The 22,737-nt window shown below is 41.7% G+C and overlaps 1 protein-coding gene across 10 annotated transcripts in view; it reads left to right on the top strand.

Annotated features, from left to right (window-relative positions):
- Positions 1 to 22,737, top strand: part of RPS6KC1 (ribosomal protein S6 kinase C1) — a 230,954-nt gene that overhangs the window by 488 nt on the left and 207,729 nt on the right. For 3 of the 10 annotated variants that reach the window (XM_021063835.1, XM_021063832.1, XM_021063838.1), the window contains exon 1: positions 17,788 to 18,036. In XM_021063835.1, coding sequence (XP_020919494.1) covers positions 17,932 to 18,036 — 105 coding nt within the window. In that variant the 5' untranslated portion in view covers positions 17,788 to 17,931. Of the gene's footprint in view, positions 1 to 60; positions 178 to 17,770; positions 18,037 to 22,737 lie in introns of those variants that run through there. The other 7 variants (XM_021063845.1, XM_021063842.1, XM_021063834.1 and 4 more) reach the window with 7 other exon arrangements.

The raw sequence follows: 22,737 nt of genomic DNA, 5'->3' as shown, positions 1-22,737 counted from the left end.
CTCTTGTGTAAAGGAAATATGCCTGAGTGAAGCATATATAGCACATGTGTTTTCTTTCAGCTGTAGAGGCTGAAGCTGATCCCGAGGCCTGGGAACCGGACGCCTGCAGCGGGGACAGATGGAAGCGTGGCGCTGTGTGAGGAGGGGCTACGGCCGCTGTGTAGTGGCGAGAGGCCGGTCAGTAGAAGCACAGTTGATTTCCGTTATTTCTGGTAGTTGTATTCTATAAAGTTACCACTGATACTGAATTAACAACTGCTGAACCATTTCTCCTAAAGGAAAAATGCAGTTAGGTTCCCCTGAGCCTCTAGTCACAACATTTTAGTCGCTACATCAATACATCATCAATACATCACCTTGTTTTATCTGTGTTTTTGTTTAAATGCACTTTTTTTTTTTTTTTTTTTTTTTTTTTTTTTTGCTTTTTTGGGCCGTATGTGCAGCATATGGAAGTTCCTGGGGTAGGAGTTGAATCGGAGCTGCAGCTTCCAGCCTATGCCACAGCCTCAGCACCTCAGGATCCAAGCCACATCTGGGACCTACACCCCACCTCACTGCAAGGCTGGATCCTTAACCCACTAAGTGAGGCCACGGAGCGAACCTGCATCCTCACAGATACTAGTCAGGTTCATTTCTGCTGAGCCACAATGGGAACTCCTAGAGACACTTTATTTGCTATAAATTTTTGATTCAGTAACATTGAATTCATCACCCCTGTAATTCATGCCTGAGTGAAGCATATATATAGCACATGTGTTTTCTCCATCAGGCACATGGCAGACTCTAGGTACAGTAATGCATTTCAGCACTACCTTTGGGGGTTGCTTTCAACAGAAAAATCACTAAGAAAAAAAGGACAAAAATTTGAAAAGTGTGGCACTAAACAGACTGTGAAGAGGACTCTTGTTTATGGTGAGAGCTGAAACAAGGAGACTGAACTTTGCTTCCTCAGACCTCAGATGGGAACATGCCACCAAATTTTTCACCACTTTGCCCATGTCCATGAACGGCTGCAAAAGCACTGCAAATACTGATTTTGGAGGTACAGATATATTTTAGAGAGTAGGAAAATTCACAAATACATAATCCATGGCAAGTGATGATCCAATGTATTTCCATTTTATACTGCCCCATTTCCAATTGTACCTGCAGGTTTTTCATTAAATTTGTTGACCAGTAGTTTCTTGAATGTCTTCTCTGCATAATGAGATTGTAAGTACATTGTGAGCAAGTACCATAAACTATTATTTTCAAATTTTACCCTACCTAGTACTATAGTAATTACACAATAGATTGTAGATAAAAATTTTTTTGAATGAATGGTTATTGCTGGACCAGAAATAGAGACCTGGGAAAGATCAGAACATTCGATACACCTCTAATACACCTATACTATAACCTCTGGTTTGTGATTTGTAAGGAGAAATGTAGCACTTTTCACGGCAACACCGGATCCTTAACCCACTGAGCAAGGCCAGGGATTGAACCTGTGTCCTCATGAATACTAGTCAGATTCATTAACCACTGATCCACGACAGGAACTCCTGTAGTACTTTGAAATAAGCAACAGAGATTAATGAATATCCTTTCAATGGAACTGATCCTAAAAGATATTCACCTTTATCTTGGATTAGACTCTTTTAGCATTTCGTAGAAAATTATTTGTGGAGAACTGATGATAATACAAACAATTATTGTCTATGAATATGTGAACGAATTTTATCCAAAGGAGGGAGAACTCTCCTCTGTAGAAAAGCCAGTTTGTATCCACTTGTAAGTTCAGTATTCCTGTGCTCTAAAATGTCTGCTTTTTCAGATTCTACTTGAATAGATTGTAATATCTCTCTGGTTCTCTTTTTAATGAGTTAAATGAAATTATTTTGTATGATTTTACTTTTTTTTTTTTTTTTGAGAATTATCCTTAAACACTTTTGCAGTTCCCACTGAGATGCCCCATGTGTTCATCCAACAGCCAGGTGAACTTTACCACCAGGGAAGTGTACCGTGGGTTGCTAAATCCAGATACTTCTTTTCCTGGTCCCAGAGGTTAATCTGAAGCACAGTAGAGTTCTTTAGGTCTCTGCTTCTCTGTTTTCCTCACCTACTTTTTCTCCTCCACCAATTTTTGAGGTTTGAGCTTGGCCAGTAAATTATTTCCCTTTCATGGCAGCAAGGATCAGGAATGTAGTTGTGTGGTCTCACCATTTGGTGGGCCCTATAAAGGGATTAACGATTTATGGATATCTATTTCCTTCCTTCCTTCCTTCCTTCCTTCCTTCCTTCCTTCCTTCCTTCCTTCCTTCCTTCTTTTCCTTTCCTTTCCTTTCCTTTCCTTTCCTTTTTAGGGCCGCATTTGTGGCATATGGAAGTTCCCAGACTAGGGGTCGAATTGGAGCTGTAGCTGCTGGCCTACTCCACAGCCACAGCAACATGGGATCCGAGCCACATCTGCGTCCTACACCACAGCTTATGGCAACGCCGTATCCTGAACCCACTGAGTGAGGCCAGGGATTGAACCTGCATCCTCATGGATACTAGTCGGATTCGTTTCTGCCGCTCCCCTATGGGAACTCCCTATGGATATCTATTTTCTGTTAAGTGGGAGACAGCAAAGAATCTGGATTCTTGACTTACCGCACCACAGTGGAAACTCCTGTGTTTCTTCTTGATCCATGGAAGTTGTTCTTCCTGCTGAAAACTAAAGTGGGTAAGACTGCTCCTCTCTTCTGTTGGAGGTGCCAAGGCTGATGATGGAGGAGAGAGGAGCATGGACAGGTGCAGGGACGTGAAGTCCGAGCGTGGCTCTCCTCCAGAGGAGTAAGTCGCTAGTGGAGGCACTTTTCAGAGTGGGATAGAGGTATGGAAAACCTCATTAAGGAATGAAGGGCTCTACAGCTAGAAATAGAGATGATTAGAGCTATAGAAATGTGACAGCAGGTAATATTCAGAAGTATGAATTTTGAGCAATAACAAAGCAACTTAGAATTACCAGAAATTTGTTTTTCAAATCCCTCAGCAGGGGCATGACCATTTCAGGTGTCTGGTCTGGGATGTCCAGACTGGATCAGCTACAAGGCAGAGTCAGGATTATGACAAAAGAAAAATCCAGAACGGACAGAAGCAGAAATATTAGCCATCTGGAGAAGACTAGTTTTGACAGGACAGGAGGAGTTGGAAATTAATACTATAATTAACTGGTCAAGGGGTCCAAACTTTCAGTTATAAGATGAATAAGTTCTGAGATCTGAAGTGCAGCATAATGACTATGGTTAATAAAAATATGTACCTGAAATTTGCTAAGATAAGTGTTCTCACCACACATACAGGCAATGATAACTAAGTGGGGAGAGGGATAGGATATGTTAATTAACTAGTGATAATCATTTCAAAATCTTTATATATATCAAAACATGTACACCTTAATATATATACACGGGTTTTGTTTGTTTGTTTTGCTTTGGCCCCACCTGTGGAATGGGGAAGTTCTCAGGCCAGGGATCAAACCTGACCCACAGCAGTGACAATGCTGAGTCCTTAACCACTAGGCCACAGGGGAACTCCTAATACATACAGTTTTTATTTGTCAATCATACTTCAGTATTCTGGGATTGGGGGGAGAAGTTAATGCCATAACCAGAGGATAGCACTTGTGGTTTTTTAAGTTTCAATTTAAATAATCTCTCCAGATGTACTGTTATATCTCTATACCAGGTGGACTTCAATGACATTTGTAGTTAAGATTCATTCACTCTTTCATTTAGTCATTTATCACAACACTCAGTTTAAAGAAATAAAGTATTAAAAAGTAGCTGAGGGGAGTTCCCGTCATGGCTCAGTGGAAAGGAATCTGACTAGTATCCATGAGGATGCAGGTTTGATCCCTGGCCTCGCTCAGTGGGTTAAGGATCCGATGTTGTGGTGAGCTGCGGTGTAGGTCGCAGACGTGGCTTGGGTCCCAAGTTACACTGGCTGTGGTATAGGCCAGCGGCTTTAACCTGATTCAACCTCTAGCCTGGGAACGTCCATACGCCGCCAGTGCAGCTCTAAAAAAAAAAAGTAGCCGAGGAATTCCCTGGTGGCTTAGTGATTAAGGATTCAGCGTTGTCACTGCTGTGGTGCAGGTTCGATCCCTGGCCTAGGAACTCCTGCATGCCAGGGGCGCGGCCAAAAACTAACATAGCTGAAACCTCTTGGCACTTCACCCACAACTCCTTCATCTCCCCAGATGTGACTACTCTCCTGATTTTCCTCCTTTTCATTTCCACATATGCTCTTATATATTTCAGTGGATGTAAGTGTACCAAACATTATGTAATGTTTCTTGTAACATATTTTAAACCTATGCATAAGTGGGGTACTCTGTATCTTCGTGCAACTTGCTTTTTCATCTTAATGTTGTAATTTAAGGGAGTTCCTGTTGCGGCTCAGGGGTAATGAATTTGGCTAGTATCCATGAGGATGTGGATTTGATCCCCGGCCTTGCTCCAGCATTGCTGTGCGCTGTGGTGTAGGTCATCGACGCCACTCAGGTTCCACGTTGCTGTGGCCATGGTTGTGGCTGGCAGCTGCAGCTCCAATGTGACCCCTAGCCTGGGAACTTCCATATGCCACAGGTGCAGCCATAAAAGGCAGAAAAAAAAAAAAAAGAAATTGTAATTTAAGACTTACCCATGTGTATACCTCCAATACTGGTTCATTCACTTTTCAGTACTGTACAGCATTCCAAATACAAGGCATAATTTATTAATCCTTTATTCTGCTGGTATACATTTATATTGTTTACAAAAACTATAAACAATAGTTTACAGTAAACTACAGTTTAAACTACTTACAGTTTATTTATTACTGTAGTTTAATAAACAACAGTTTATTGTTGCTAATCCAGTAATTACTAATGAATGTTCCTTGTATGTCTTCCTGTTCACATTTGTGAAGATTCTTTACATGTTTCCAGGCGTGGAATTGTGCCAGTGATTGTGCAGTGACATCCTCATCTTAACTCCGTATTGTCAAATTGCTCTCTAAAGTGGCTGTACTGCCACTAGGTGTATATAAAAATTTCCGTCGCTCTAGGAGTTCCGGTCATGGCTCATTGGTAACGAACCCAACTAGTATCCATGAGGGTGCAAGTTCCATCCCTGGCCTCGCTCAGTGGGTTAAGGATCCAGCGTTGCCTTGAACTGTGGTGTTGGTCACAAACGTGGCTTGTGTCCGGAGTTGCTGTGGCTGTGGCTGTGGCTGTGGCTGGCAGCTACAGCTCCAATTGGACCCTAGCCTGGGAACTTCCATATGCCATGAGTGCGGCCCTGAAAAGACAAAAAAAAAAAAAAAAATTCCATTGCTCCAAATACTAATTTCATTTGTATTCCCAACACAATTTCTTTTCTTTTTTTCTTTTTTCAGCTGCACCCATGGCATGCAGAAGTTCCCAGGCCAGGGATCAAACCCGTACCACAGAAGCAACTCAAGCCACAGCAGTGACAATGCTGGATCCTTAACCCACTCACAGAGCCAACAGGGAATCTCCTAACAAAATTTCTTTTTATCTTCTTTTATTTGTATTAAAGTATAGTTGATTTACAGTGTTGTGTCAATTTCTGCTGTACAGCATAGTGACCCAGTCATCCATGTGTGTATATATACACACACACATATATATATACATTCTTTTTTTCATACTATCTTCCATCATGTTCTATCCTGAGAGACTGGATATATTTCCCTGTGCTATACAGTAGGACTCCATTGCTTATCCTTTCTAAATATAATAGCTTACTTCTACCAACTCCAGCCTACCCATCCATCCCACTCCCTCCCTGACTCCCCCTTGGCAACCGCAAGGCTATGAGTCTGTTTCTTTCTTTTTTTCTTTTTCTTTTTGTCTTTTTAGGACCACACCCGTGGCATATAGAAGTTCTCAGGCTAGGGTCGAATCAGAGCTACAGCTGCCCACCTACACCACAGCCAAAGCAACACCAGATCCGAGCAGTGTCTGCGAACTACACCACAGCTCATGGCAATGCCAGATCCTTAGCCAGGGATTGAATTCGCATTCTCGTGGATACTAGTTGGGTTAGTTACCACTGAGTCACGATGGGAACTCCAAGTCTTGGTTTAGTGATGTGAGGGATAGCACAAGTCACTGCATTTTGGGCCTGTTATTTCCTTTTTAAAAATATATTTAAGCGAATTAATGTGGGTGATAAAATCTTTTAGTTTTTTGTCATTAATAATGTCTTCATTTTGGTATTTCTGTGGAGTGATATTTCAGAGTTTGGTATACTTACCTGACTGTGTCCTAGTTGCTTCCATTTCACCCCAAATAATCCCAGACTAGAATCAAATCTGATATTGGTGGCTTAGACCTGTCCAGCTATGCTATTAAGAGACAACGCAAGAGTTCCCATTGTGGCATAGTGGAAATGAATCCAACTAGGAACCGTGAGGTTGCGGGTTCCATCCCTGGCCTCGCTCAGTGGGTTAAGGATCTGGCATTGCTGTGAGCTGTGGTATAGGCCGGCAGCTATAGCTCCGATTGGACCCCTAGCCTGGGAACCTCCATATGCTGCGAGTGCAGCTCTTAAAAAAAAAAAAAAAAAAAAAAGGGGAGAGAGAGAGACAATGCAAATACAGGAGTTCTCTTAAGTTCTCTCATGGCACAGCAGGTTAAGGATCTGGCATAGTAACTACTGTGGTGCAGGTTCTATCCCTGGCCTGGGAATTTCTGGAACTTCTGCATGCTACAGGTGCTGCCAGAGAGAGAGGGAAAGTGAGAAACGCTGCAGATCCAGTCTTTGAGCTAGTGGACTGCTTGATACAGGTCCTGGATATGAAGCTGTATCATCTTTCTCCTGCCTCCCCAGTTCAGGATTTGGGAAGAAGTCACTGCAGCACTTTTAAGCCTTTTTTCATGGGTGAAGAAACCCCTAGTTTCCTCAGTGAGACCGAGTCCTCCTCCTCTCTTTCTTGGGAGGACTTTTGATCCGTGTTATCTAGAAGGAGCAAAATTCCTAAATGGGGAGCCTAGCAGGCCTCAACTTTTATATTTCTGGACCTTCAAGAGATTTCTATTAGTTATGAGCAATGGTATTTTGTTTGTTTTTTTGGCTTGGTTTTATTGCTTAATTTCTGTTTTTATATTTTATCTCTCATTGCTATGTGCTTAGAGCAGAGGACATCTTTACTGCAAGAACTTAAAAGGTATCATAGCTGGAAGTACCAAGATATTGTATTATGTAATATCCAGAAACAATATCTTTATAAGCTCAGTCTATGCCTCAAGAGTCACAAGGTCATTGAGATTCAAGGTAGCACAGGAAATGGGAAGACTCATAAGTGTCAAGTAGACCTTGGATATAACAGACCATGACACTTCCATATGTAGCACATGGGGCGAATGTATCATCTCTTTGATTAAAATTAGCTCATCTCAAAATGGGGATAATAGTACTTAGGAAATATGGTGAGGATTAACTAAGCTGATAGCTGTGCAGTACCTCTTACAAAATAGAGGCAGAAATGTTTCTTTTATTTTGCATCGGCTTTGTATGAAAAACAAACTTGAATATACATTTGGTTGAATAAACCACATATACTGAGTAGATGATACACATATAACAGCTTTACTGCACACCCTTCGGGAAACAGTACAGAGGAAATTAAACACAGGAGATTAAAATGTTACAAAGTCAAATGAAAAGTAATATAGTACAGATCTGACACATAAGGTATCCACCTGATACCCTCTGGTTTTTTTAGCTAAGAATGGGTATGCCAAACATAATAACCTATTTTGAATGATCGATTGATATGAATTTCTCCAATTCTTCAATAAACCTCTTATCTTTTGTTAACAAAACCCAGTTCATGAAGTTACATAGTTACATGTACCTGTACATAACATTTATATATAAATGTGGGGTATAACAATTATTTTTGCCTTTTTGCTCTTAAAAAGCAGGATTTGGCAACTCGTGGATTTCAAGGAAAAACTAAAGAATAAAGATGAAAATCCAAATCTGAATTAGCTCTCAACTCCCACACATGTTCTTATACTTCACTCTCAAGCCTCAAATTCTAGAAAAATGTTTCTGTATAGCCTACCAACTCTTGAAATAAAAATATCTCAGGTTGTCATGGAGACATAGTTCTCGCTGTCCTGCAGAACCTTGTAGTCTGGTGCAGAAGTTTCCTAACTCTTTATGGTTATGGAATCTTTTTTTTTTTTTTTTTTTTCCCATGCTGTTTCTCCTTTTCCAGGTCTAAATTACACCTGAGCCTGCTGGAGTGGGGGCAAATTAAAGATTTAATTTGGAGCAAACCAGATTTCATTAAGGGCCTTACAATAGTCAGTGAATTGGTCTGGAAAGCTGATGGAATTCTCCATGAGTATATGTTCTGCAGTGGTCCTTGATGAAAACATTACAGCATTCAGGCCTTGCTAGGATTTCTCATTTCTTTCCTAACCTGTAAACGGTTTGATTAAATTAAGAACTCTTGATGTTCAGGGTTTCAACACAGGGGTACAGTGACTGGAATTTGGTAGTCAGGTATAAAATTCGGGTTAGCTCTTCTCCATCTCCCCCCAAACTCTTCCGTATTCCCATCTCTCTGGGACTCTGCAGGTTTGTGAGTCCCAAGAGGGCAGATATTTGTGGATGTAATGGAACTGAACTTAACGTGGACAAATGATCTTGCTGTCTGGCTTGGTCTATTTTGCAGCCCCTCTGGTTATCTTTCCGGGAGGGTATTAAAGGGCAAGGGCAGATCTCAGCAGGGGTTCCTTGGACACAGGAGAAGAAAGATGCTGAGAAATCGAACAGCAGAGGAGAGCATGAGGGAGCTGCATGTAAGAAAGGGCAGATATACTCTTTCCGGAGGTCTAATAGCCATTTGAGGACAGAAACCATGTCTTTTGTTTGTCTAGATAATGTATAAATAAATGGCTATTTCATGGTATCTTTACCAAGTATTTTGACTCTGCCATGGCAAAGCTAGACAGTTAGCTGGAAGCAGGATAAGTCTCTCATGAAGGCTAATGTCCAGGTGTAAATTATATATCACTTTTTTCTCTTTAATTAATCTTTAGTTCATAATTAGCTATCTAAACCCGGGAGGTCTGGGATCTTAGAGGTTAAAAAAGATTTAAGGAAATCTTTGAATTATTACAATATTTTGAACAATCTAATAGAAATTGAAGAAAAGTCTACAACAAGGAAGCACAGTTTTGCCGAAACCTCAAATTTCTTTGGTTCTGACTGATACTATGAGTTTAATATGGGTACATTTGTTATTTCTTTCTGGACAGAAGCTCAGATCAGTAGTTATAAGTTGATGATTTTGGCAAAAACCATAATCATTTATAACCTGATTATTGAATTGGATTGGCAGGAAAAAAATCTTCAGCGCCTTGGAATTAACACATTAAGCAAATAGCTCTTATCCTCTAGCCACTGGGACAAAAAACCCCACCCAGGGTACAAATACAAAAGAAGAGTCCCTGAATTCACGATGTAGTGGAATAACAAATCAGGTCAGCCCTAAATTAGCTCACACAGCACATCACTACCTTGTGATACAAATTTAGAATAGAGGTGTGGACGCTAAGAGGAGGGAACACCTTCTCCTCGAAAGGGAAGGTTGTGGCTGTGAAAAAGAGTTTCAGAGAGACTTTAGTCCTTGAGTGAGCCCATTCCTGAAGGCTGCTTCAGGATGGTGTGAGGTGGGGATTTCAAAAGAAACCCATGGTTTGAAGATCTGGAGGTGTAAAATTGCAAAGAATTTGGTTGAAACCTAGAGAAATGAGACTTACAGGTGAGCAAGGACCAGACATGATGGAGCCTAAAAAATCCTGTAACCTATAGCAGGCGTTACTGTTGTGGCTCAGCAGAAATGAACCCAACTTGTGTCTATGACGATGAGGGTTCAATCCCTGGCCCTGCTCAGTGGCTTGGGGATCCGGTGTTGCCTTGAGCTGCAGATGTGGCTCGTATCTGGTGTTGCTGTGGCTATAGTATAGGCCCCACAGTTGTAGCTCCCGTTAGATCCCTAGCCTGGGAACTTCCACGTGGCCCTAAAAAAAAAAAAAAAAAAAAAAAGAAAAAGAAAAAGAAAAAAGAAAAAAAAATGTATAACATAAATCATGATGATAAGACCCACTGAGGAGTTTACAGACCAGTGACATCGTGCCATAAGCTTTTAAAATGGATGATTTTAATGGGGAATATTACAGATGGGTTGGAGGGGGGTTGGGAGACCAGGGGACTTTTATTTCCTTAATTTTTTTTTAAATTATTGATTGGGGTACAACATACACACAGTAAATTGAATAAATCTTAAACATATTTAGTTTGATAAATGTTTCAGTAAGTATACACTTGTGTAACTAATAACCAGAATATGGCCCTTGCTAGCATCTGAAGAGTTCCTCACCCGCTTCTCAGGCAATCCACATTGTCCCTTGCACCCCTCATCCTCACCCTCTGTGGATCCACTGTTCTGATTTCTATCCATAGATTAGTTTTAATTGTTTTTGGAACCATGGAGTATGTATTCTTATGTCTGGCTACTGTGCTCAGTGTTATATGTTATGTGTGTAAGATTCATACTTAAAAATTTTTTTTTGGCTGTGCCCATGGCATATAAAAATTCCTGGGCCAGGGATTGAACCTGTGCCACACCTGTAACCAAAGCCACAGCAGTGACGATGCCAGATCCTTAACCCACTGAGCCACAAGGAAACCCCCAAATTCATCCTTTTTGATGCATGTAACAGGAGTTAATTTTTCGTATATGGCCTTAGAGATCCAAACTCATTCTTTTGCATGTGGATATCTAGTTTTTCTAGTGTCGCTTGTTGAAAAGACTATCTTCTACCCTCCCCACCCTCCTAGCCATTGAATGGTCTTGGGATCCTTGTTGAAAATCACTTGACTGCAAATGTATGAGTGTATTTCTGAACCTTCAGCTCCATGCCATTTAGCTGTATGTTTACCCTTTGCCACTGCCATACTGCCTTGATTACTATAGTTTTGTAGTAAATTTTTGAAATCAGGCAGTGAATTCTTTTTTTTTTTTTTCCCCAAGATTGTTTTGGCCATTCTGAATCCCTTGCATTTCCAAATGAATTTAAAATCAGCTTGACCGTTCCTAAAAAAAGGAAAAAAAGCAGTTGGAATTTTAATAGGGATTACTCTGAATCTGTAGATAAGTTTGGGGAGTATTGCCATCTTAACAATTAATGAACATGAGATGACTTTCTGTTTATTTAGATCTACTTTAATCTCTCTCAACAATCTTTTTAGAGTTTTTAACATATGAGTCTTACATTTCCTTGGTTAAATTTGTTCTCTAATATTTTATTATTTTTGATGGTATTGTAAATGGAATGGAATTCTTTTCTTTCTTTTCTTTTCTTTCCTTTTTTTTTTTTTTTTTTTTTTTTTTTTGGCCGAGCCCATGGCATATGGAAGTTTCCTGGCCAGAGAGCAGATCCAAGTTGTGGCTTCAACCTAAGCCACAGCTGTGACAATGCTGGATCCTTAACCCACCGCACCACAGTCGGCACTCCCATTTTCTTTTCTTTTTTTTAATGTATTAAATTTTTATTTTTTGGGGAGTTCCCGTCGTGGCTCCGTGGTTAATGAATCTGACTAGAAAACATGAGGTTGTGGGTCCCATCCCTGGCCTTGCTCAGTGGGTTAAGGATCTTGGCGTTGCCAAGAAATGGCAAAAAAGACCCAAAAAAATGTTTTTTTAATATTTTTTTATTTTTATTTATTTATTTTATTTATTTATTTTTTTATTTTCCCACTGTACAGCAAGGGGGTCAGGTTATCCTTACGTGTATACATTACAATTACATTTTTTCCCCCACCCTTTCTTCTGTTGCAACATGAGTATCTAGACAAAGTTCTCAATGCTATTCAGCAGGATCTCCTTGTAAATCTATTCTAAGTTGTGTCTGATAAGCCCAAGCTCCCGATCCCTCCCACTCCCTCCCCCTCCCATCAGGCAGCCACAAGTCTCTTCTCCAAGTCCATGATTTTCTTTTTCTTTTTATTTATTTTTAATTTTAATTTTAATTATTTTTTTCCCAGGGCTGCACCCGCAGCATATGGAGGTTCTCAGGCTAGGGGTCTAATTGGAGCTGTAGCCGCCAGCCTACACCACAGCCACAGCAACGCGGTATCCGAGCTGGTCTGTGACCTACACCACAGCTGAGAGCAACACCAGATCCTTAACCCACTGAGCAAGGCCAGGGATCGAACCCGCACCCTCATGGTTCCTAGTGGGATTCGTTAACCACTGCGCCACGACGGGAACTCCTTAAATTTTTATTTTTATTTATTTATATTTTTTTACGGCTATACGCACAACATACGGGCCAGGGATTGAATGAACTGTGCTCTAGGCTGTATCTATGGCAATGCCTGATGCTTCAACTCACTGTGCCAGGCCAGGAATCGAATCTGTGCCTCTGCAGCAACCTGAGCCACTGTAGTCGGATTCTTAACCCACTGTGCCACAGAGGGAACTCCCCATTTTCTTAATTTTATGTTCAGAGTGTTCATTGCTAATGTACAGAAATAAAATTGATTTTTGTGTACTGATCTTTTATCCTGCAATTTTACTGAAACTGTTTATTAGCTTTAATAGTTTTATTGCATGTGTGTGAGTGTGTATTATTTAGAATTTTCTATATATGAGATCATGTCACCTGCAAATAAAGAGTTTTCCTTCTGCCTTTCTACTCTAGATGCTTTTAATTTGTTTTTCTTTTTCTTTTTTTTTTTTTTTTTTTTTTTGCGTTTTCTAGGGCCGCTCCGCAGCATATGGAGGTTCCCAGGCTAGGGGTCTAATTGGAGCTGTAGCCGCTGGCCTACACCACAGCCACAGCAACGCGGTATCCGAGCTGCATCTGTGACCTACACCACAGCTCACCGCAACGCCAGATCCTTAACCCACTGAGCAAGGCCAGGGATTGAACCTGCAATCTCATGGTTCCTAGTCAGATTCGTTACACTGTGCCACGACGGGAACTCCTAATTTATTTTTCTTTTTTAATTGCCTTGGCTAGATCTTCCAGTAAAATGTTAAAAAATGCAGAAAGAGTATACATCTTTGTTTTGCTGATCTTAGGGAGAAAACTTTCAGTCTTTCAGCATTGAGTATGATGTAGCTGTGGGTGATTTTTCATCATCGCCCTCTATCAGACTGAGGAAATTCCCTTTTGTTTCTACTTTGTGTTTATCATGAAAAGGTGTAGGATTTTGCCAAATGCTTTTTCTATTTTTATTTTTTATTTTTTTTTGTCTTTTTGCCATTTCTTGGGCCACTCCTGTGGCATATGGAGGTTCCCAGGCTAGGGGTCGAATCACAGCTATAGCCGCTGGCTTACACCAGGGCCACAGCAACGCCAGATCCAAGCCACGTCTGCGACCTACACCACAGCTCACAGCAACACCGGATCGTGAACCCACTGAGCAAGGGCAGGGATTGAACCTGCAACCTCATGGTTCCCAGTCAGATTCGTTAACCACTGCGCCACCACGGGAACTCCGGCCAAATGCTTTTTCTGCATCTATGGAGACGATCATGTGTTTTTCTGCTTTATTTCATTAACAGTCTATTACATTGGTTTATGTTCACAGTTGAACCATCTTTGCATATTTGGGATAAATCCCACTTGGTCGTGGCATTTAACCCTTTTAATACACTGTGGGATACACATATTCATAAATTTTCTCTTTTTGAGATACCTTCAACCGACTTTGGTATCCAGATATTACTGGCCTCATAGAATGAGTTATTAAGTGTTTTCTCATTTCCTACTTTTTGGAAGAGTTTGAAAAAGATTGGTATTCATTTTTCTTTAAATTATTGGTAGAATTCACCAGCAAAGCCATCTGATTTTGAGCTTTTTCCTTGTTGAAGCTTTAAAATTACTGATTCAATATTTTTACTCATTAGAGGTCTGTTCAGATTTTCTGTTTCCTCTTGAGCCAGTTTTGGTTGGACAGTTTGTACATTTTTTATTTGTTCATTTTTTTGTTTTGTTTTGCCTTTGAACATATTTAAAATAGTTTATTTACATTTGGGCTTCCTCATGGACATGGTTTTCATTGATTATTTTTTTCACTGAGTATGGGCCATACTTTCCTTTTTTTTTTTTTTTTTTTTTTGTCTTTTATGGTCCACACCTGCGGCATATGGATGTTCCCAGGCTAGGAGTCCAATTGGAGCTGTAGCTGCTGGCCTGCACCACAGCCACAGCAACGCCAGATCTGATCCTCATCTGCAATCTACATCTGGCAATGCTGGATCCTTAACCCACTGAGCAAGGCCAGGGATCAAACCCACATCCTCATGGATAGTAGTCAGATTCATTTCCACTGAGCCATGACTGGAACTCCTGGGCCATACTTTCTTTTTTTTTGGGATGCCTCATAATTTTTGAAAACTGGACATTTCAAATACCATAATGTGACATCTCTGGAAATCAGATTCTCTTCCCTCCACACAGTTCATTGTTACTGCTTGTAGTAGTTGTTGTTTAATAAATTTTCTGAATTAATTTTGTAAAGTCTATTTGTTGTGTGTGGCCACTGAAGTCTCTGTTCTCTTAGCTTAGTGCTCAGCTAAGATTGGACAGAAATTTTCTTACATGCCTGGAAATTAAAAAAATCTGATTTATTGTCTGTCTGTTTTGTCAGTTACCAAGAGTTAAAGTCTTAACTACAACCATGGATTTGTCTGTTTCTTCTTTTAGTTCTACTGGTTTTTGCATTATACATTTTTAAGTTCTTTTATTAGGCATGTGGACATTTAAAATTGTCGTACCTTTTCTTTTTTCTTCTTTTTTTAGGGCTGCACCATTGGCATATGGAAGTTCCTGGGCTAGGGGTCAAATGGGCACTGCAGCTGCTGGTCTACCGCACAGCCTCTGCAACAGCAACGCGTGATCCCACGTGTGGTGCGGTGACCTACACCACAGCTCACTGCACGGCTGGATCTTTAACCCACCGAATGAGGCCAGGAGTCGAACTGGCATCCTCATGGCCACTAGTTGTGTTCAACGACTAGAACTTCTGTGATATCTTCTTGGTGAATTTGTTACTGAAAGAAAAATACACAACATGGTGAGTTAAGTTTTATTCAGGACCTTACTGAGACCTATAGATTGGGAGACAGCTTCTCAGATACCTCTCAGGCATTGCTCCAAAGAGGTAAGGGAGGAACCAGGATATATGTTATTTTTTTTTCCCCTAGGGAAAACATGACATCAAACATCAAAAGAGTACTGCTAACCACAAAGAACAGATACCTCAGCTTAATGATTTTAGTCTTTTTCAATGTTTGGGAAGATGCAAGAATCTTGGGTCTGAAAAATTTTCCTTAGATTTGCATCATAACTATCCAAGGGCCAATGAATCCAAAGTAAGAAATGTTTCCAGTTTGGCTCTATTCTAAATTCCCCCCAGGGCACACTGTCAGTGGCCAAGTGCAGTGGATAATGGCTTGATCTTTGTAGAACTGGAATGGCAGCCAACTCTTTTTTCCCCCCTCACAAATTGAACCCTTTATCCTTAAGTTTGCTTTCTTTGTTCCTGTTAATGTATCTTCTTAAGTCCTCTGAGTAGAACTTTCATGGTATGTCTTGTTCCATTCTTTTAGTTTTAACAGATGGCAGCTGCTAAATCAAACAAATTTGGAGAAAAGTGGGAGAGGAAGTTGCTAAGGGCATCCCGGATGCCTGGTTAAGGTAACTAAATGATGAATAAGGTCAGTCATTGAGATAAGAAAAGGCTTACGAGGAAAATAAAAGCTCAGATTTTAATGTTTTGTTTTAAGTGGTAAAGACCTGCATAATGTGTGTCAAATCCTAGAAAAAAGATATTCCGTAAGATTTAGATTTGTAAATCAACCAATTGAAATAGGAAACTCTATCCTTGTAGTAGCTTTCTGAGGTTGGGTGATTTTTTTTTTCTTCCCCCAAGCCAGACGCAGTTTCCAGCTTTTAGAATATGAGGGTGATACCAGAAAGATGAACCGGAATCTGGGTTCTTGGTCACGGTAGTTGAAGAATGAACTCTGCAAACACACAGGTAGCAAGCAAGCAAAGTCTTTATTAAATGAAATCAGATAGCTCCCAGGACAGCTGGGAGAGGGGAGAAGAGCCCCCTTTCTCTGTTGTCCTATAGGGGTTGTTATTTCTTAAAGTTGGGGGGAGGGATACCAAGGTGGGGTCCAGAGAGATGTCATCTTCTCCCATTGGCCTTGCTCAGTTACCCATATCAGTCCTTGTTCAATAGGGTCCTAGGGGTGGAAATGTCCCGTTAAGTATCATAGTTTCTTTGTCCTTTTCTTCCTGTAAACTGAGTCACGGGATTAGGGATTAATGTCCATCTGGTTGTAGGTACACTCCCTATAGTAAACAAGGCCTGTGGGGATGTTACTCCCCGGAGCCCTTAAGCCACAAAAGTTAACCAATGACCATATATATCAAAGAATGCATCGAAGCCCTTGCTTCTGCACTGACTACCTGAGTTAATATTCTGTCTCAAGGGGATGAATTTTAAAATTGATACAGGGTTGTGTCAACTAAAACAAACAAACAAAACCACACATAATGTAAGAGCAAGAACTTTCAGTTTTATTCAGGGACCATTTTGAGGACTGTAGCCCAGGAAACAACCTCTCAGCTCTGAGAAAAAAAACTGCTTCAAGGAGGTAAAGGAGGTTATGTATAATTTTTTTTTTTTCCTGGAAAAAACATGCAGTCAGGCATCAAAAGATTATTGCTAATCACACAGTACAGGCATCTCAAGTTAATGATTTTTAGTGCTTTTATGGGAAGATGTAAGAATCTGTTAAATTTTCTCTTAGATATGCATCTTAACTATCTAAGGGCTAGAATACCAAAGGAAGAAATGTTTCTTAATTTCCTTCATCTAGAATTCCCTCTAGGGCATACTGTCAATGGGAGTGGCTTGCAACTTAACACTTGTGGAACTGTAATGTCAAGCAAGCAACATTCTTTTTTTAAATTTAATTTTTTTTTTTTTTTTTTAAACATTCAGAGGTTTCTGTGGTGGTATAGACATGTGCACAGGTGGAGGGGATTTTCTTAGAAAGAAGGAAGAGTTAGGTCAGTGAGAGAGTTCAGAAATTGTCAGTATTTAAAATAATGGGTGGAAGTTCCAGTTGGGGCTGAGTGGCCAGACTAAATTCCATGAGGATGTGGGTTTGCGCACCGGCCTCGCTTAGTGGGTTAAGGATCCAGGGTTACCAGGAGCTGTGGTGTAGGTCGCAGATGCGGTTCGGATCCCATGCTGCTGCGGCAGATTCCCCTTTGGTGTGGCTAGGCTGTAGCTCTGATTCGACTGCCAGCCTGGAAACTTCCATATGCTGCAAGAGTGGCCCTAAAAATAAAATACAATTAACGTAACAATGGGCCGAGAGGAGGGAAGGAAGGACATGCCAGGCTGGGGTACCTCTCCACTCCTCCGCGACTCTACACTAAGCACGCACAGGCTGGGCGGGGTGTGTCTTCACTCCACCAGCTCCCACAGAATCGAGAAGTTGACCGAGCTAGTGCGCAGAGCGTCTTGGCGGACACCTCTCGGGTCTCCGCCGCGACCAGAGTGGTGGTGATACTGCCTGATCCTCGCCCACTCGCCAGGCTCAGGCCCCGTGAGGGTCAGCATCCACTCGGAGTCCGCTCTCCTGCAGGCCCCAAGCCCCGGCCTGACCCGGAAGCTTTTCCGGAAACCCGGAAGTAGAGTCGAGCGGCTGAGGCGCCGCCGCCGCCGCCGCCGCGGAGCCACCGCCCCCTCGCCGCTTAGCCGCTGCTTAGGGAGCCCGGACCGCGGCGGCGCCGGGTTGCCCTGATGGTCCCCGGCAGGCGGCGGCGGCAGAGGCGGTGGGAGGATGACCTCTTCTCGCGAGCGGGGTGCCGACCTGGCCCGTTTCTACACTGTCACCGAGCCCCAGCGACACCCGAGGGGCTACACGGTGTATAAGGTCACTGCCCGGGTGAGTGCAGTTGTCGGGCGCGGGTAGGAGCATGAATTGGGACAGGAGAGGCAGGGCGTGGACCCTGGCGTGGGGATAAGCTGACCCCAGGTCTGAGCCGAGGGTGGGACGGGTGTGTCCAGTGCCGGAGCGCGCGTCGGAGGTGGAGACTGAAGGAGGGCTGGGGTAGGGGCCGAGAGTGGGATGACCCAGGCAGTGGTCGTAGTAACGTTCCCATTCTGGGGTGGGGCAGACGTTGATGCTTTTAAATTGATGAGTCAACCCCATTCCATTTGGACTTTCTCTTCTGAGGCTGAAATTTGCAGAAGTGGTTTTGCGTGCCTCTGAAGGATAATGCAGATTGTGAAAAATGTTAAATTTATGGACTATTTGATTTACATAACAGAAGATGTTTCTTCCCTTGACTTTTTTTTTTTTTTTTTTTTTGGTGCCGAAACCCGGGATCGAACCAGGGACCATTCCCTTGAGCTTTTGGATAGCTTCAGGTTTGCACTGAGGCAGATAAAAACACTTAGGAAGGATGTCAGTGGTAGGGCCACCATCCTAGGACCTCCGTATCTGGCAGTGTCTTTTTTGCCTCTGAGTTTTTCAGGGTTTTCAGTAGGAGACATGAGCAGTTCTGCTGTGGGTGTCTTGTGTGAGTTTTCTTGAGGGCACATTCCAAAGTTGTGAGACTCCTTTATATCAATTAACTGATTCAGTTTTAGTACCCACTTTGTTCATGTTTCATTGCTCTTGCCCTTAGTCGTGTTTTATTTTTTTTAAAACATTCAGAACAGTTTTAGATTTACAGGAAAACTTCAGCCAAAGTACAGAGGGTTCCTGTATGCCTGTCCCTGTTTTCCCTATTAACATCTATTAACGTCTCCCATGTGTTACAACTGGCGAGTCAGTACTGATACATTGTTACTACTATGTCCATACTTGATTCAGATTTTCTTAGTTTTTTTCCTAATGTCCGTGGCTGTCTCAGGATCATCATGTCTTCTTAGGCTTCTCTTGTCTGTGAATTTTCCTGGTTTCCTTGTTTGTTTTTTTGATGGGGGTGAGCTCCCTGGCAGCCTGTGAAAGTTCCTGGGCCAGGAAATGAACATGTGCCACTACAGTGACCTGAGCTGTGGCAGTGGCAATGCCAGATCCTTAACCCTCTGAACCACAAGGGAACTTCTTGCCTTGAGTTTTAGGGAGAGTTTGCATCTCCCTTCTTGGAAAATAAAGAATAATAAACTTAAATAAGTCTATATGTATGTAATGTAGGTAGTATGAGTGTGTGTGTGTGTGTTTGTATTAGGCATGTTGTGCACATCACCTAATTAAATCCTGATTTTAATGAGGAAACTAAGGTTCAAGAAGGTGTTATAACTTGCCCAACTTTACCTTGCAAGGCTGTAGCACAACTGGGATTTGAGACCAGTTCTGCTTAACCTCAAGTTATATAAAATGTTAAGAATTTACTTTGTCATTATTATTAATTGTCAAGAAAGAAATGTGCAGATAGTAGTAATAGTACAGTATACATTTGGGGGAATGTAGTGATCTTGGGTAATAGCTCAGGAAGGAGGCCTTGAGAAGAAGTTTAAAGGTTAAATAGATTTAGATAAGCAGAGTTTGGGGCATGGGAATGGCACATGCTTTATGGCAACGGTGCACAATTCAGACACATGTTGGAGGATGGGATGAGCAAATTGGTGTAAATAAGATACGAAGAATAGGCTTGGTTATTGCAGAGGGCTGTACTGAGAATAGAGGGAAATTTATTACTCCCTGTTTGCAGGTCAGGTTGTTTATATAGGTGGAGTGTTAATTTCAGGTTAAGAAAAAAATTTTAAGATTAAGGGAACCTTATTGTTCCACTCTTGAAACCTTTCTAGTCTTTGGGCCCTTCAAAAATCTAGACTTTCCTAATATAGTTTGTGGAATTAAAAGATTTTTCAACATGCATAATATTCCCCTCACAGAACCCAGTTTGTTTATCCCTTATTATCACACCTAATCACAGTTGTATTAATCTGTTTACATGTCTTTGTCTCTTAGTAGCTTTAGAGAAGGTCTCTATTACTGCTGTTTGTTTCCTTTTATATTCCCTAAGGCACCATGGGGCAGAGTGCATAAAAAATAATTGTTGAGGAGTTCCAGTCGTGGCGCAGTGGTTAACGAATCCGACTGGGAACCATGAAGTTTCGGGTTCGATCCCTGGCCTTGCTCAGTGGGTTAAGGATCTGGCGTTGCTGTGAGCTGTGGTGTAGGTCGCAGACGTGGCTTGGATCCCGAGTTGCTGTGGCTCTGGTGTAGGCCAGCGGCTACAGCTCCAATTAGACCCCTAGCCTGGGAACCTCCATATGCCGCGGGAGTGGCCCTAGAAAAGGCAAAAAAAAAAAAAAAAAAAAAAAATTGTTAAATGTATTTCTCTCCTTCTAGGCAGCACACCCAATAAATATTTAATTTCAGGCCCTACATGCTCTGAGGGCTACAAGGCTGAATAAAATATAGATCTTCTTTTCAAGGATCCTTTTAGTAGAAGAAGGTTGACTGGACTTAAGTATAGTATAAGCTAGAAAGTGTTATTTTCTAGTGGTTTAATGAAGAATTTTGCCTGTAACCTTCCCTGCTCTCTGTTTCCCTCTGTGCTCCCATCCACCTCATTCTGGCTACAGCAAATACCATGAGATGTTTTAAAAAAAGTGTTAAATGCCTAAGAGATTATAGAAAAGAGCTGTGGGGTTTCTGAAGACGGAGAGATTGCTTCTGGCTCAAGGGGTCGGGTTGGAACATCTACCAATTAAGACAGGTGGTGGAAGGTGGGGAACCTAGATGGGGGGATAACTGGAGAGAGCATCCTAGGTAGAAGGGATAGAGCCCATAAGGGCCTGAAGGTGTCAGTTTGTGTGGAACTTGAAGAGGGAATACTGGTTACTTGTATTCTTACTTTACAAAAGGAAAAGTTGACCTAATTGAGATCTTAAGTATCTTAAGCTGTGAACTAACTTATATGACAACTTAAATTAGAAGATAAAACAGGGGAGTTCCCGTTGTGGTGCAGTGGTTAACGAATCTGACTGGGAACCATGAGGTTGCGGGTTCGGTCCCTGCCCTTGCTCAGTGGGTTAACGATCCGGCGTTGCCGTGAGCTGTGGTGTAGGTTGCATAAGTGGCTCGGATCCCGCGTGGCTGTGGCTCTGGCGTAGGCCAGTGGCTACAGCTCCGATTGGACCCCTATCCTGGGAGCCTCCATATGCCAAGGGAGCGGCCCAAAGAAATAGCAAAAAGACAAAACAAACAAACAAACAAAACAAAAAAAACCCTAGCCCCACAGATAGATGAACTATAATTAAAAAATTAAAAAAAAAGAAGATAAAGCAGTACATTGCCCGTTCTAACCAAATCCATATTATATACATGCTACCTATTGCTATGATTATTTACCTGGAAATTTGTTTACGCTGCCTTTTTTCTCCTTGTAAATAGTTAAATCCTCATTTGTTGCTTAGGGTAGAGATTTTGTTTTCTAGTTTTAAGGATGAGGTTAATATGGAGATAGACTTAAATAACTGCTTAATATTATAAAATAAAATACTTGCTATCTTTTGAGACTTAAGGAGAAAAACATCTTTCCTCCAGAGAATTAATCAGGTAAGTAGTACTCGCTGAGAGAACTTCATGAGCTAAGAATGATGTCCTTATGTTTCCTATCATTGACTTACTTCTAGTTTTAAGGAGCAACCTCTATATTCTTGATCCTTGCAGGTTTCTTTATGTAGGAGTAGAATTAGAATCATGGGAAGTACCATTGTTAAATTTTGGGAAGCATAAGAGCTGTTTAATCTTCCTTTTTCTTTCTTCTTCTTTTTTTTTTTTTTTTTTTTTTTTGGTTTTTAGGGCTGCACCCATGGTATATGGAAGTTCCCAGGCTAGAGGTCTAATCACAGCTACAGCTGCTGGCGTACACCGCAGCCGCAGAACAATGCAGGATCTGAGCCTCGTCTGCAACCTACACAACAGCTCACAGCAATGCCTGATCCCCAACCCACCAAGCAAGGCTAGGGATTGAAACTGCAACCTCATGGATGGATACTAGTTGGATTCATTTCTGCTGAGCCATAACGGGAACTGCCTGTTTCATCTTCTTAAATCTCCTTTATACATTTTTTTCCCAATTCTTTGGAACCTGGCAGTCTTAGATACCTTATGGCCAGTTACAAGCTTGCTAATGAATTTCCATGTTAGGAGTTCCCGTCGTGGTGCAGTGGTTGGCGAATCCGACTAGGAACCCTGAGGCTGCGGGTTCGGTCCCTGCCCTTGCTCAGTGGGTTAACGATCCGGCGTTGCCGTGAGCTGTGGTGTAGGTTGCAGATGTGGCTTGGATCCTGCGTTGCTGTGGCTCTGGCGTAGGCCGGTGGCTACAGCTCGGATTCGACCCCTATCCTGGGAACCTCCATGTGCCGTGGGAGCGGCCCAAAGAAATAGCAAAAAAAAAAAAAAAGAATTTCCATGTTAAACTCTTTGGTGCTTATTAATTTTCATCTAGAATAAGTACTTCAGAATTGGAAAATTTTGTTTGTAGATTTCAGTTGGTGCTTTAAAGGAGACACAGATATATAAAAGAACCATTAGTCATGGCTCAACAGAAACAAATCTGACTCGTATCCATCCATAAGGATGCAGGTTCAATCCCTGGCCCCCATCAGTGGGTTAAGGATCCAG

The sequence above is a fragment of the Sus scrofa genome, chromosome 9 (genome assembly GCF_000003025.6).
Source record: "Sus scrofa isolate TJ Tabasco breed Duroc chromosome 9, Sscrofa11.1, whole genome shotgun sequence".
NCBI classification, from domain to species: domain Eukaryota; kingdom Metazoa; phylum Chordata; class Mammalia; order Artiodactyla; family Suidae; genus Sus; species Sus scrofa.
Note: the sequence above shows the minus strand (reverse complement) of the source record. Positions and strands in the feature narration are given on the sequence as shown.